The following is a 15,274-nucleotide window of genomic DNA, read 5'->3' as shown; positions in this document are numbered from 1 at the left end:
ATATATATAAAAGATATAATATTAAAATTTGTAAAATAACTCAAAATAACTATCTAAAAACAAAGAAACACATATATTAATTAGGTGTGTTTTACTCAAATTTTTGTTCCATTGTTAACAACAAATAAATCAACAATTTTCGAGGTTTGTTTCACAATCTTAATTTAAGGAGCGAAAACGACTCCTTTTGTGGATGTCTCAATGTCTCAATTGTAGTTTCGAAAGTAAAATTAAAGATGAAAAGAAAAACATACAAGGTGTCGGAGGCAAAGTAAAATGCAGAAATTAAAACAAACAGGAAATTAAAAAGAAGATGAAGGAAGAAACACCAACGTAAAAGAGAAAAAGACGTAAAAGTAGAGGAATTTTATTAATAAAAATTGGAAAAAAGCAAAGTACAAGTGTTTGAGTTCAGAGGAATTACTTAGGATTCCCAATTTTATTCTGTGATACCAAGGGACTGAGAGCGTTTTTTGGGTTTCTAAGCGTTTTTCAAGAAGAACTGAACTGATTATAATATTTTCCTAAAGTTCTATTTATAGATTAGCCTAATATCAGCTAATAGTTACCATTTGTACACCACTTACAAAAAATTTGAATTTCTTGTAACTGTTCCCGCACTTCTTGCTTGATGTTAATTTCAAAATTTAAATAAATAACCAACTATCAAATGATCTAATTTAATTTAAAATAAATATAAATATTATATATAGAAATATTACCAAATAACTAATTATTTCTTTTTATAATTTTCTTATAAAAATTATATTTTGTCTAACATAATGCCCCCAAAACTTTTTACTTGAAGTCATACAGGAATTGAAAGTGAAAAAATTTTGTTGTTTATAATAATAAGAGAAGTATATACAAACGTATGTTTATTTATTTATTTATTTATTATTTTTTTTAAAGTATATAAATGATAACAATAAATGTTGATAAGGATGAAATTTTGAAACGCCATTTAGAAAGTACATAAGAGTATTGTACTCTTTCCCCTTTTCTTTGTTATTTTGTTTATTTATTTAAATTGGTTAAACAAAAAGTGAAATCACTCAGTCCTCTTATCTTCTTGTGGTACATGTGAGAAAGATAATACGCTAGTTAAACTTTTTCTTCAACTCTGTACCCCCACGTACTCCCAAATTTTATCTATTACGATTGGCTTTTTCTGTTCACAAGGGTTTGATTATACCTAATTTTTTCAATATTCCAGGTAAGATTTTACTGCTAGCTCCATCTTTATCTTTTCTTTTCCATTAATGATTGTGAAGAACCCTAACCCTAAAAATGGCATGCAAAGTATCCCTTGTATTATTTATGACTATGAGTACTCGAATCTTACTCTGAAGAACATTCTTTTTTTGGTGGAAAAATTATTACTCCTCTATTGAAGTTGCTTTCAGTACTTGCTGTCAAAGGATGACCACTGTTCTTGTAATGCAACAAGTGAGAAGAGCAAAAAAGGGTAATTACCACTAAACTATTTGCTCATTTTATTATTATTATTATTATTATTATTATTATTATTATTATTAGTTAGGGTAATTTCCTCTATTAGTAACATGTACTCTCTGTGTTGTTGCTATTAATTTTCTTCATGCACAATGTCTTCTAAGGCTATCACAATGGCACTTGTTTTAATTATTTTTTCATTATTATTATATATATATATTTTATTATTACAGAGAACACAACTACCTCACTTGCCGCAAATCCTCTTTTGAGAAAGTCTTCTAGTAAGCTTGTAGGAAAAAAGAAATGCAATTTTAATTGCTCAAACCGTCGGGTAAGAAGAAGACTTGAACCAATTGAAGTTTCAATATCTTCAAGTAGTAATGATAAGAATGACACATCAAATACATCCAATGACAATCTTGATGGACTGATAATCTCTCGACACAATGAAAGGGACAACGAGAACACCTCGTCAAGTGATGAATCAGTCAGTAAATTCGATGTCAATGCTCTTAGCCCCAGTGACCGGCTTGCTTCTCAGGTATTTTTACATATTTTTACATTGAAATAACATCATCTTAAAGAACTTATATGGTGATGATACTTCTCATGCTGAGTCCCCTTTTTATTACCTTTGTCCTCATTTTACTTTTTGATTTAGGTCACTGTGACTCTTACCATTTCTTTAATCGTGCCTAATACTGAAAATATGATGGCTGCCACATCTAATAAGCCTATACCCAAAACCAATGCAAATAAGGTATGACATGTCATTTAGCCTGATGGTTGGTATCTCTTCCTTGTATCTTCTTTATTTTTATGTTAACATTCGCTTTTGCATTTTTTGTCTAGCTTCAAAATTCTGAAATCTCCCCAAGTGAGCGGTCAGAAAAACAAATACTCATCGCTTTCATCCATGCTCAGACCCCTAATGTAGTGAATGATTTATTGGCTGATTTAGAAAGTCTAAATGAAGCATATGCATGTAGTATGGATACACAGAAGGCCATAGTTGAATCTTATTCTACCATTCAAAGTCACCCTTCAACAGAGCAGCCCCATACTACACCTCCCACAACCAAGATTGTTGACAATTCCATCCTGCTTCCATTAAGCCAACAACTCAATGTCATTCTATCCAAACCTGTTTTGACACTTGCTACGGATCCGCAGTTTAAGGCTCAGCTTTCCGATATTCTTCAAACTTTTTCAACTACACCACATCCTGAGACTATTGATCCTTTGTTGGCTCACTTGCGGAAAGTTTATGAGGATCTTTATGCCAAATTTTCAGATTCTCAGGCAGCCATCTCATCGTGTCAACAATTAACTGAATCTCTTTCTAAATTGAAACAAGACACCTCCTCTTTTGAGGCTGTCAAAGCTACCCTGGCTGTCCATATTACAAAAGCTAAAGATCGGGCTCATGAGCTATCTGAGGAGATTCGATACTTAGAACAACAGCTGACTGTCAAGAGAGGAGCAAAAAGTAGGCTGGACGCTGCTTTGATAAAGAATGAGGCTCAATTTGCCAAAGCAAGTAGCATGCTTGACAGTAGCAATGCAGCCTTACAGTCACTTGAAGAGAAGATGCCCTCCTCACAGGAAGCTGCCAAAGAAGTCAGGAACTTCCAAACCGCTCTCCAAGCTGAAGTTATTCGCTTGAAGGAGATCTTTGAAACCTAGTCTTGTATTTCTTATGTGAACATTTGTGATTTTAATATGTGTCTGCAATCTTCACTTTTTGAACCTTTAGAATTTTGTTTATTACTCGCTTTTGAATGCACTCTATCCTTATTTTGGAGATTGGACACTTGCTATTTTTTTTTCTTTGGACACTTCAACTGGATATTTTCGTGTCCTTAAACATGTGGAATGTTTATCTCATGTATGCCTGGCCTATATACCTTTAAATATTTGCCATTTATTGAAGGAATTCTTCTTCCTGATCCGATTTCAAGAATCTTATAGGTATTTCCAGAATAAACTTTGTCAACTACATAAAGTCCTTCCCAAGTTGGAGACCACTTACCATAAGTTTTTGACTTTTTTTCTATAGGAAAAATTGTTTTTCACACTAAATCTCCAACTGCAAATGTCTTTGCTTTAACACGGCGGTTGTATGATTTTGACATAATCTCTTTTTGTCGAATCACCCGCTCTAAAGCTCTCAACCTTTCGTCATCTAGTTCATTGAGCTCATCATGCAAAGAATTCCAATAATCTACTACTGGTATTTCGTCTTGTCTGGCCACCCTTATACTTTACAGATTAATATCAATTGGCAACACCGCATCATGACCGTAAACTAACTTATACGGGGTGGTTCCAGTAGAATCTCTTGGAGAATTTCGATAAGCCCAAAGAACTTGACTGAGAGTTTGGTGCTAATTTCTTGGCTGCCTTCCAATGTATTTTTTAATTAATGCAATCAAAATTTTATTCGCTGCCTCCACTTGTCCATTGGCCTGGGCATAATATGGTGTAGAAGAAAGCATTTTTATATCCCTAGATTTGGCATATTCCATGACCTTTTTTCCAATAAACATGGTTCCTTGATCAATGGTAATAGACTGAGAAATTCCAAACCTATGCACAATATGCTCCTCAATAAAATCTATTATTTCATTGTGAGTCACCTCCCTCAGAGGGATAGCCTCTACCCATTTAGAAAAATAATCAACACCAACCAAAATGAACTTATGACCTTTAGAAGAAGGTGGGTGAATATGTCCGATAAGATCTAGAGCCCAACCTCTAAATGGCCATGGCTTAATTATAACATGCAGTTCTGACGCTGGAATATGTTGAAGGCTTCCATGTTTTTGGCATTCTTCACAGGACCTGGCATAATTTATACAATCTCTTTGAATAGTTGGCCAATACAATCTTCTCCTATTTATCACCCAATTCATTTTTTTCCCTGATTGATGGGCACCATAAATTCCCTCATGCACTTCAGCAAGAGCCAAATACGCTTTTTTTTCTCCCAAACATGTCAAGAGGTTTCCGTCAACAGATTTCTTAAACAAGACATTACTTATTAGAACATAACTTTGAGCCCTATATTTAAGTTTTCTATCGACACTAAGACTTGGATTTTTTAAATATTCTACAATTGGTACTCTCCAATCTTCTGGGTCTAGTTTTTCTAATGACAACACTTCTCTTTCTCTCAAAGGCATAAATATGTCCTTTATCCTTACCAATTTTTCTAGTGTTGAGGGCTTGATCTTATATTTTGAAGCAATTTGAGCTAATTCATTTGCTTCTTGATTTAACTCCCTTGGAACATGCCTTACAATGACATTATCAAATTTACTCAACAACTCTGTAGCCACATTGAAATACTTTCTTAAATTTTCACTAACACACCTATATTCAAGTGATACTTGACGGACTACAAGCTGTGAATCTCCAAAAATTTCTACATTTTAACTCCTCTTTCTAATAATAATTCCAGTCCCATTATTAATGCTTCATACTCTGCCTCATTGTTGGAACATGAATAATTCAATTCAAAGTGGAATTTACTTGGCTCGCCACTTGGAGAAATAATTAAAATTCCTATACCAACACCACCCTTATGGCATGAACTATCAAAATATAATTTTCAAGGCACCAAACCAATGAAACCCAGTAAACTCTCATCAATGTCAATACAAGGATGATCAACCAGGAAATCAGCTAGAACCTGACCCTTAACGGCTCTTGCAGGAACAAAATTGTAAAGAAAATTTCGTTAAGGCCAGCATCCATTTTCCTAGTCTACCATGCAATATTGGAGAAGACAACATATATTTAAGAACATCAAACTTAGAAATTACATAAACATTCCTAGGAATTAGATAGTACTTAAGTTTTAAACAAGAAAAATATAAAGCTAAACAAAGTTTCTCAATTGGAGAATAACGGCTCTCAACATCATTTAGCACACGACTTAGATAATAAATCACTCTCTCGTTGCCATTCTCATCTTCTTGAGCCAGCATTCCACCAATTGTTACTTCAGAAGCTGACACGTAAAGTTTTAGAGGTGCTCCGTGCCTTGGAGGTGTCATAATAGGAGGATTAGTCAAATACTGATTGATGTTGTCAAAAGTTTCTTGATGCTCTATTTTCCATTGGAACTCTTCCTCTTTTTTCAACTTGATCAGAGGCGCAAAAACCTTGGTTTTTCCTGACAGATTGGAAATGAACCTTCTGAGGTAATTGACCTTCCCTAAAAATGCTTGTAGTTGCTTTTTGTTAGCTGGAGGGGGAGCCTCTAAGATAGCCTTTGCCTTATTTTTGTCAATTTCAATCCCTTTTTTCTGTACCAAGAAACCAAGAAAATTTTCTGCACTCACACCAAAAGCACATTTTAAGGGATTCATTTTCAACTTATGCTTTCTCATTCTTTCAAATGCTTTTTTTTTTAAGTTTTCTAGATGCTCTTTTTTAGCATTTGATTTGACAACCACATCATCAACATAAATTTCCATAAAATTTTCAATAAAGTCATGAAAAATTTTATTCATCACCCTTTGATAAGTTGCACCAGTATTTTTTAGCCTAAATGACATCACAACCCATTCAAAAGTTCCTAAAGCACCTGGGCACCTAAATGCTGTTTTTGACACATCTTCTTCAGCTATGTATATTTGATTATAACCTGAATATCCATCCATAAAACTTAACATTTCATGACCAGCAGTAGAATCTATCAACATATCAGCTATAGGCATTGGATATTCATCTTTTGGTGTTGCAGAATTTAAATTTCTAAAATCAATGCAAACCCTTAATTTTTCATTCTTTTTCATGATAGGGACAATACTAGAAATCCAGTTGACATACCTTGTTGTTCTTATAAACTTAGCCTTAAGAAGTCTTTCAATCTCTTCTTTAATCTTCTGCACGACTGCAGGAGCAAATCTCCTTGGTGGCTGCTTGACAGGTTTAACATTGGCTTTCAATGGCAATTGATCTTTTACTAATTCACGACTCAAGCCTGGCATCTCTGCATAATTCTATACAAAACAGTCGCAATATTCCTTCAAAATCTCCACCATTTCTTTTTTGAAATCATCAGGAAGCATCTTGCTCACATATGTTGGTCTAGGATAATCACCGTTACCAATATCTACTTCCTCCAAAGGATCCTGCACTTCAAACTTTTTTACAGTGTCAGTATTATTTTTTCAAAACCTAAAGGACCATCATCATATATACAATCATAAGGTACACTGTCAATGCACCCTTCTCTGTCTGCCATATAGGCTGACAGCCGAGCCAGTTGGCTCGTCAAGCTCATCTAAGTTTCTCCTGAGGCCGTATCCGCCCCGGCCTTAGGGACCAAAATAAAACCATTCATATCTATTTTGCACATCTCAATATTTTCAGGATTAAATGCATTGGTGTCAACTGTCAGCGGCTTGACTCCAGAATTATACATCTTGAACTCCACATGCATCTCATCATAGTAACAAGTACTATTGTCAGCAAGAACTTCTTCCACTCCTCCATCTTCATTCCAGAAAATTAATTTTTGATGTAAAGTGGATGGAATAGCACCCATTCCATGAATCCAATCATGTCTCAAAAGCAAGTTAAAACCAGCCTTTGAAGAAACCACAACAAATAGAGTTGGCCTATTAACAGAACCAACCTCAATTGACAGTAGAACCACACCTCTAACAGAAGAAGTCCTTTCATTAAAATCTGTTACCCCAATGCTACTTTTAATCAGATCTTTTTCAGTCTTTCCAAGCCTTCCCATCATTCTTTCAGGCATGAGATTAACAGCAGCTCCCCCGTCAACCAAAATCTTATTGACTATCCTTCCATCAACACGAGCCTTGATATGCAGTGGACGCAAGTGTTCCTTATCATTTTCAGTAGGCTTCTCAAATAATCCTCCACCACACATATTGTCATCTAGCAATAAGCATTCGCTTCCAGGGAAGACATCATAACAATCATCTTCTAATGACTCTACTTCCTGGACTTGACTATACTCCTCAGGCAGTATTGACACCACAGCTATAGGTTTCTTAACACCAAATATTGCTTCTAAGCTGTCATAAAAACCAGTGTCAAAATTATCAGTAATTAAATCTTCATCCTTTTCTCCCTTATTTTCAACCATTGCCCTCTTCCCAGTAAGATTTTTCTTGACATTTTTATTGCATTTAGGGTGATTAGAAGAATTTCCTGTTTATGCAGACTTGGCCATGGTTGGCAAAGGAGGAAAATCTACTCCATGTCCCTTGTATGGATCCAAAGGAACATACTCAGATATATTCTCTTTCTGCTCAAAAGTTGTAAAAGGAGAATATTTTGGAATATTTTGACAATTTGGCCAAGAAGAATAATTAGGAACCTGGTGCATGTTAGGATTATAACAAGAATAAATTGGTTTTGAGGGAATATGCACATTTTTTAGAATATATATACTACCTCCGTTTTCTGCATGATTCATATTCCATAACTGAGACTCATAGTACCTAGGCTTGAAAGGTCTAGACTTCACCCATTTGTTTTTTCCTCTTGCAAAAGTAGTAGGTTGATTCTGCATATTTCTCACATTCTGGACCCATTTATTGTTTGAAATTTTGGTGGAGGAACTCTTGTCTTTTGAGAAAATTCATCAAGTTTTCCATCAATCATGACCATAGTCTTCATCTTCTGGTTGACGGGTTATACCCCAGTGTTGTTGACGCACTTGTTCAAAGGAGTTTGACCGCCCAACTTTTATTTTCCCTCGGCTATCTTCCGCTTTAGCTCGTTAGTTTCATTTTCTTTTTCAGCAATCTTCTTTCTCAACTCAGCCTTTTCTTTCTCTTCAACTTTGTACTTTTCAAACTCTTTTGCAGCTTCCTTGTCAAAAACAACATTGCACTTTGGGCACATGGCGATGGTACTGTCAGATTCTTTAATTCTCAACAAAAAATCTAACAGATCCTCACCAGGACGAGGATAAACTGACTTCTTATCTTGCTCAAAGACTCTCAGGTCTTTATTTTCATCTTTAGCACTAACCATTGTGGCATCAACTTTTACCATGTTGATTGACAAATTGAATGGCTCAACATAATTTGAGTCAGCAGCAAATGGTTCAGTGTCCACCTTCATAATAGTTTTATCCTCAAACTTCAATCTTTCCTCCTCAATTGCTTTTTGTATCAAGTCCCTGAAACGGACGCAATTATTAGTGGTGTGTGAAAATACCTGATGAAACTTACAAAATTTTTTATTCTTTATTTCATCAGCTGAAGGCATTTTTTTTCCTTCTGGTAAAATAAGCTGTTTATCTTTTAAAAAACCTCAAATATTTGATCTGCCTTAGAAATATCAAAAGAATAAGTCTTATTTTCAACTTTAGAATAAGAAGAAACTTTTTCTTTTCCTTTAACAGGCTTCAAAGATTTGCATACATAAGGAGGACCCCCACATAATTCAGCAATATAAATCTCTTTCTCATCTGAATCACTACTATCAGAAAAACAATAAACATATGCAACTTTTTTTGAATCCTTTTTAAAATTTTCTTTTTCTTTCTTAATTTGTTCTATCTGTCTTACTCTTTCAGCTAACTGGGAAAGATCTCAAATTCTAACCCATTAGTAGCTATTTTGACAACTTCAGTTTCCAGAATCGGAGTAAAACACTTATTTCTCATGTTTCTAAATCGCACCAAATAAGTATCAATGGATTCTCCTTCTGCACGTTTGACAGAGAATAAATCCATAAGACTAACTTTCAATTCACCTCGAAAAAACTGATTATGAAAATTTCTTTCTAACTGTGCCCAAGAATGAATAGAATTTGGTCTCAAGTTGGAGAACCATGTGAATGCATTTTTTGTTAAAGAAGAAGGAAAGTATCTCATCTTGAGATATTCATTAGAAGCTGCTTCTCCAATTTCAACAGTATATCGAGCAATATGCTCTACTGTAGACTCATTTTCTTCTCCAGAAAATTTTGTAAGGGATTTTGAAATTTTTCAACCCCTTGGGAGCTCTGCTTGTTGGACACATTCAGGAAAAGCAGACACAAAATATGGTCTATTTAAGCAACCAACATTAAATTCCAAACGGTTTAAAACTTGTTCAACATTTCTTGTTAGATTATAATGCTCCCCTAAGTTGTTTTGCCTAAGTCTTTCTAACATATCATCAGCATTTTGACCATGTCTAGGCATATGGACATCATAATTAGGAATTGCTCCACCATTTTGATTGACATTATCAAATCTTAAACCCTGGTTATCATTTTCTTCTAAATTTACCACAGTAGCAATCCTATTAACTTGCCTATTTAATTGTTCAATTCTAGTGTTTGTGTTTTCTAAAAGAGGATTTAAAACTGTCACCATTTGATGAGTTAACATGTTTACTAGATCATGGTGACTTTCATCCATCTGTTGCCTAATATTTGCTAAAGATCCCACAGTTTAACTAGGTTGATTAACAGGCATTGCTCTTGACATGTCAGGAAATACAAGTCTAGAATTTTCTACCCTAGTGACAGTGGATTTAGTAGAATTAGATGCACTGTTATTTCTTGTATTAATAGAATATGAAAAATTTTGTTGTGATACGTGTGAACCTGACACCCCAGAAACAGGTACATTTGACATGCCATATGGATTTTGATAAATAGGATTTTGAAAAGTTGAGTAGAGAGGCACAGGCAATCCTTGTGTCACCATGGAGGGGACATACCCCGGTGGCAAGCCATATATGGCAGCCACCCCACGGTATTTATGTGAGTTGCATTTAACCCTGTATGGGCATGGCCAACGCCATCATGCCTCACTGACATCAAGGTAGGCTCTGCGTTTGAAACCACAGGAGAATTTTCGGATTCATTTCCTCTAATCTCATCACTAGAAGTAGAAGAAGATGCTGCAGAAGTATTTGACATGTCAACTAACACTGATTTTCTTGGCTCTGGACGCACGAACTTACCACTGCGCAACCACATGCAAATTCAAAACTCTTGCTTTTTCTTTTGACAAACTACAATCTATTGACAAGGTCCCACCGAGCGTGCCAATTTGTTTTACTCAAATTTTTGTTCCATTGTTAACAACAAATAAATCAATAATTTTCGAGTTTTGTTTCACAATCTTAATTTAAGGAGCGGAAACGACTCCTTTTGTGGATGTCTCAAGGTCTCAATTGTAGTTTCGAAAGTAAAATTAAAGATGAAAAGAAAACATGCAAGGTGTCGGAGGCAAAGTAAAATGCAGAAATTAAAACAAACAGGAAATTAAAAAGAAGATGAAGGAAGAAACACAAACGTAAAAGAGAAAAAGACGTAAAAGTAGAGGAATTTTATTAATAAAAACTGGAAAAAAACAAAGTACAAGTGTTTAAGTTCAGAGGAATTACTTAAGATTTCCAATTTTACTCTGTGATGCCAAGGGGTTGAGAGCATTTTTTGGGTTTCTAAGCGTTTTCCAAGAAAAACTGAACTGATTATAATGTTTTCTTAAAGCTCTATTTATAGACTAGCCTAATATCAGCTAACAGTTACCATTTGTACACCACTTGCAGAAAATTTGAATTTCTTGTAACTGTTCTCGCACTTCTTGCTTGATGTTAATTTCAAAATTTAAATAAATAACCAACTATCAAATGATCTAATTTAATTTAAAATAGATATAAATATTATATATAGGAACATTACCAAATAATTAATTATTTCTTTTTATAATTTTCTTATAAAAATTATATTTTGTCTAACAGCAAGTAATTGAATTTTCTTAATGTATGAAAAGGACAAGGAGCAGAGGGGGGAGGAGGGGTTTGTTTGAGCGGCCAAGAGGGTTGTCCGTCAGAGGGAAACAGGTGTGGGCAGCAACCGTAGTGGCGATTCGCCCATGGGCACGGTGGCAGCTGAGTGGGCCGTCCATCCGGGCGAGGAATCGGTGATCGTGGAACCAACCCATCTAAACACATGACTTCATCTGCTTATCTAAACACGTAAATTTGATTAGATACATGAATTTACGGACTCATCTAAATATGAATTTAATTAGATAATCGGTATAAAATGTCATAAATAAATCTTGTTATAAATATCTTTACAATTAATATTAAGTGGTGAAGAATAATGCACTCCAAAAAAAAAAGTAAAGTATTTTTTAAAAATTAACTTATTATTAAAAATAAATTAAAAAAAATAGAAAATAAAATATCATGAACTCTAAATTTTAAAGTATAATAATAAATTCTAAATTCTAAATTATTGGTACCAAATATAATAAGTAAAGAGGTAAACAGAAAACATTTAAAAATGAGCTAAACAAAATCTCTTTTCAATTAAATCCTATTTTTTTTCCAATGAATAATAGTTTAAATGTGATAGTCTTCTCATATTCACTTAAAAAGTTGCGAGTTTGAGTCTTCCTATTTTCGATAAAAAAAAAAACTCCTTTTTCCATAATTTCAAGATGTTTATTTTGACAAAATCTTCTATCATTTTTCTTTTTTAAAAAAGACCTTTTCAATGATTTAGCACAAAATTAGTTGTTCATCAACGAAAGAAAAGGTGAGAGGTAGTGACAAAAAAAAAAAAAAAGGGTGAGAAGAGGGTTAAACGACAAGTCGTGAAGTGTAAAGGTGAGAGTAACAGGGAGCCACAAAACGGCAACCGTCGGCTAATAACTGATGCCGCTACTTTGAGTCGGTTTCGTTTTCCATCATTCAATTTCGTCTCCAAGGACCAAGCTTCTCTTCCTTTCGCTTTCACAGTTTGCAGTGTCACTGTGTCATTCAACATAACCAACTTAACTGCCCAATGGGTCAGTGTTTTATTTTTTTCCTCTTATTTTAAAATTTGGTCTTTGATCATGAGCTGTTGATAATATTAAAAATCCAAACTTTATTGGTTTGAATTCGCTTCCCAATTTTTCCGTCACTTATTTTTAGGTTAAAATTTTGTGGCAGAGGAGATAGAAGAGAAGATGGAGGAGATGGAAGGAATGGCATCAATAGCATTGTTACCAAGTGGTTCTTTATCGGGACACTTCATCCAACTTCCCCATTCTATCTGCTATGGTCTTCATGGCTCTGGTATATTATTATCTATAATTTTTTTAATTATTTCTTTTTGAAGTAATTTTCAATTTTGTGAATGTGTTTAGGAAGACTGAAATTTGAGTTTAGGTACTATTGAATATTAGTTAGAATATAAACCAAAAAGTGATACTTTAATAGTTTCCTCTAGTGCTAGCAAATTGAATTTCTTTGTGTGTTTGCAATTATCACTGGGTTTCAAGTAACCTTGAAGTAACGGTTGAGTTGTCTATGAAGTCAGAAGTTCAATCAATAGAGCCACTAATGTTTGCAATAGGTTAGACTGTCTACATTACACGATTCGGGTGCAGCTCTTCCCTAAACTCTATGAAATGCCAAATGCTTTACAGCGAACCGCTCGTTAATCTAATATCATTTGAGTTTGCTTGATGAAAAATGAGGCACAGACCTAGATCATGCCATGAGATAAATGTAGGGTCTAAATCAATTGCACCCTTTCATAGAAATAGAGCCAGTGTTGGTGATTAGTCTGCCTTTCTCTTCATTGGATTGGGGATTATCATTGGAAATTTTCTTTCTAAATGCGCTTTAGGTAAACGGATAGCGTGTTTTGACAGCGGAGTTTTGTTATTTGTTCTGTTTTAGATTGTATACCATTGAATCTAAGCTGAATTACTTGCTTCTTATTAAAATTGTCAAACTTAAACTTTAAACACAGCTTACAACTTTCATTATCCTCCCTCCAACGAGTAACTCTTCCCAGAATCGCAAAAGATGTTGAGTTGGATTTATTTTACACCTTGTTGATTTATTTTATGTTGATTACTTTCTCATGGTCCTATGTGAATCTATAGGTTTTTTTTTATGTACATTCTCAGTTTTCTCCATTTAATATGATTACTTACGTGTTTCTCTTTTCCAATTTTTTCTACGGCGTAAGAATTGCCTTGTGAAAGGGAATGCAGTAGGGGTGAGGATTATCGCCTCATCAAGCTTACAATCACAGATTTCAATGTACTAACCATGACTTCTGTGTTGTTTATCTTTAGCTGTTCATCATGCACTTCATTGCCTGTTTGGTTTTGTTGAAACAGACAAAGAAAGAACAAGTTACTATTGTCGAATGCAAAGGTCATGATGCTGCTCGGTTCAATAGCATTGATCATGCTCATGGGTAAGGCATGGTGATCTTTACATTATATACTACCAGGGTCTTTTTTTTTTAAATCATATTTGATACCTAATCAGTAAAATTTTTATGGTAAACAGCCAGAATAACGGTATTAAGATGAAAGTGAATTTTCTTAATCGGGTAATCGTGTTGGTATTTGTTCTAGAGTATAGTGCAGGAATTATTGGACTCTACTAGGATTAACTATAGTTAGATTCTATGAATGGGGTTTCTCTTCTAGACATTCTTTACATTTACAAATCGAAGTTTCCATTCATTTTGATGAGTATTACATGATGACATCTTCAATTCATTGTTTTGCATTCACCTTGTAACAGTTGGGAGAAGGATGTCACAGGTATGGTTGGACAGAATAATGGGAAGAAAAGAATCATGGTTTTTTTCGAGTGCCAGACATTGAAAGCTGATAAAGCAGCCGAAGACCACATAAGACAGTTCATGCCGAAATTAATGGGGCTGGACGCCGTTGGTATGTCAATGTGACTCTCACCTAGTAGTAGTCTCCTGTTTGTTTTATCACCTAGTAGTAGTTTCCTGTTTGTTTTATGAAGGAGGGGAGCTTGGTTTATGTTGTGCCAGGTTTAAATATATCTGCATATTTATATTTAATATCATCCTGATAAACTCATTTTGATTATATTTGACTGCGTTCTAGGTAATTGCCAGACCTTTTATAATATGTGGTGCATTCCTTGCCATTTCCATGTTTCGGTTATTTTCATTTTTGTGCATACCAAATTGAAGAAAAAGGGCAGGGGGCAATGCCATACTTTTTCTGCTGTTAAATCAACTATGGCATTTCTCTTCTTGGAATCAATTTTGTTAACAGAAATCTACATCATAAACCGTGCGAGGATATTTTGATGCTACCTTCATGGCATGTATTTGCATCCTGACACATGGCTTCCTGATAGAGTTTTGTAAGGTTATCTTGCAAATGAAGGAACCTTGCATTCTTTTGAAATGTTAAATCGCCACTTTCAAATAGCAGTATCAGTTTAAGACATTTCCTTTCACAAGTTCTGCATTGTTTAAATGATTCCTCTTTCATTCTTCCATCACACATTTTGTTTGGTGATTTCCATTGTGCAGTTAACATTGGAAGGATGACAATTTCTGGGTTGGACTTTCGAAAGGACGAAGAAGAAACTGAGTAGAAAATTTACTGCAACTTGTTAAGCAAATCACCTACTTTAATCTATTTAATGTGAAGGTTACAAAGTCGTTCTCTATGACCATCCACCATTTTCGCTTCCCCTTGAAGGCTTGAAATCAGTCGAAACGAATCAATTACTTTTTCCTTTCCAATCCATTTAGGACAGCCAAGTGTTACAATTCAACTCTTTGTAAACTTAACGAATCACATGTAGAAGTCATATGCGTTATTAGTGTGCACTTACGTCGGAGTCTAAACAGCTGTTTTGATTTATATAATTTTGATAACTCATTTAAGCATGAATAGTTGAATACTTGATAAAGGTTCAACGCAGGCAACGTGAGAAAGAAGCGTGAACATGGTTGTTCCCCAATGGCAAATTGGCCTTTTTGAATTGTATTAATCAAGGCTACTAGAATCTTGTCTGCTATATCATTG

The 15,274-nt window shown here is 34.5% G+C and overlaps 2 protein-coding genes across 3 annotated transcripts; both read left to right on the top strand.

Annotated features, from left to right (window-relative positions):
- Positions 1-1,395: 1,395 nt before the first annotated feature.
- Positions 1,396-3,144, top strand: LOC148581949 (uncharacterized). The gene is made up of 4 exons (XM_088501256.1): positions 1,396-1,468; positions 1,689-1,999; positions 2,120-2,218; positions 2,311-3,144. The coding sequence occupies exons 1-4, from the start codon at positions 1,423-1,425 to the stop codon at positions 3,142-3,144; spliced, it is 1,290 nt and encodes a 429-aa protein (XP_088357382.1). The 5' UTR covers positions 1,396-1,422.
- Positions 3,145-11,949: 8,805 nt separating this feature from the next.
- On the top strand, positions 11,950-15,266 carry LOC107622823 (uncharacterized). Of its 2 annotated transcripts, none has more exons than XM_016324864.3 (6): positions 11,950-12,253; positions 12,399-12,524; positions 13,429-13,502; positions 13,583-13,662; positions 13,998-14,149; positions 14,773-15,266. In XM_016324864.3, the coding sequence occupies exons 1-6, from the start codon at positions 12,250-12,252 to the stop codon at positions 14,835-14,837; spliced, it is 501 nt and encodes a 166-aa protein (XP_016180350.1). In that variant the 5' UTR covers positions 11,950-12,249; the 3' UTR covers positions 14,838-15,266. The 2 variants fall into 2 exon arrangements, with proteins under 2 accessions (XP_016180350.1, XP_016180351.1); XM_016324865.3 differs by having other exon boundaries at positions 12,381-12,524; positions 14,773-15,139.
- The last annotated feature ends 8 nt before the right edge of the window (positions 15,267-15,274 follow it).

Source organism: Arachis ipaensis, chromosome B10, assembly GCF_059453495.1.
Source record: "Arachis ipaensis isolate K30076 ecotype BB chromosome B10, ASM5945349v1, whole genome shotgun sequence".
In the NCBI taxonomy this organism is placed as follows: domain Eukaryota; kingdom Viridiplantae; phylum Streptophyta; class Magnoliopsida; order Fabales; family Fabaceae; genus Arachis; species Arachis ipaensis.
The sequence above is the reverse complement of the archived record's forward strand: the minus strand, read 5'-3'. Positions and strand labels throughout refer to the sequence as shown.

Excerpts from the sequence above, each read along its gene's own strand:
- LOC148581949 (XM_088501256.1), top strand. The coding sequence starts at position 1,423 with ATGACCACTGTTCTTGTAATGCAACAAGTGAGAAGAGCAAAAAAGG. Across the intron at positions 2,000-2,119 it reads GTGACCGGCTTGCTTCTCAG|GTCACTGTGACTCTTACCAT; the intron begins GTATTTTTACAT and ends TTTTTGATTTAG. Across the intron at positions 2,219-2,310 it reads CCAAAACCAATGCAAATAAG|CTTCAAAATTCTGAAATCTC; the intron begins GTATGACATGTC and ends TTTTTTGTCTAG.
- LOC107622823 (XM_016324864.3), top strand. Across the intron at positions 13,503-13,582 it reads TTACAATCACAGATTTCAAT|ACAAAGAAAGAACAAGTTAC; the intron begins GTACTAACCATG and ends TTGTTGAAACAG. Across the intron at positions 13,663-13,997 it reads AGCATTGATCATGCTCATGG|TTGGGAGAAGGATGTCACAG; the intron begins GTAAGGCATGGT and ends ACCTTGTAACAG.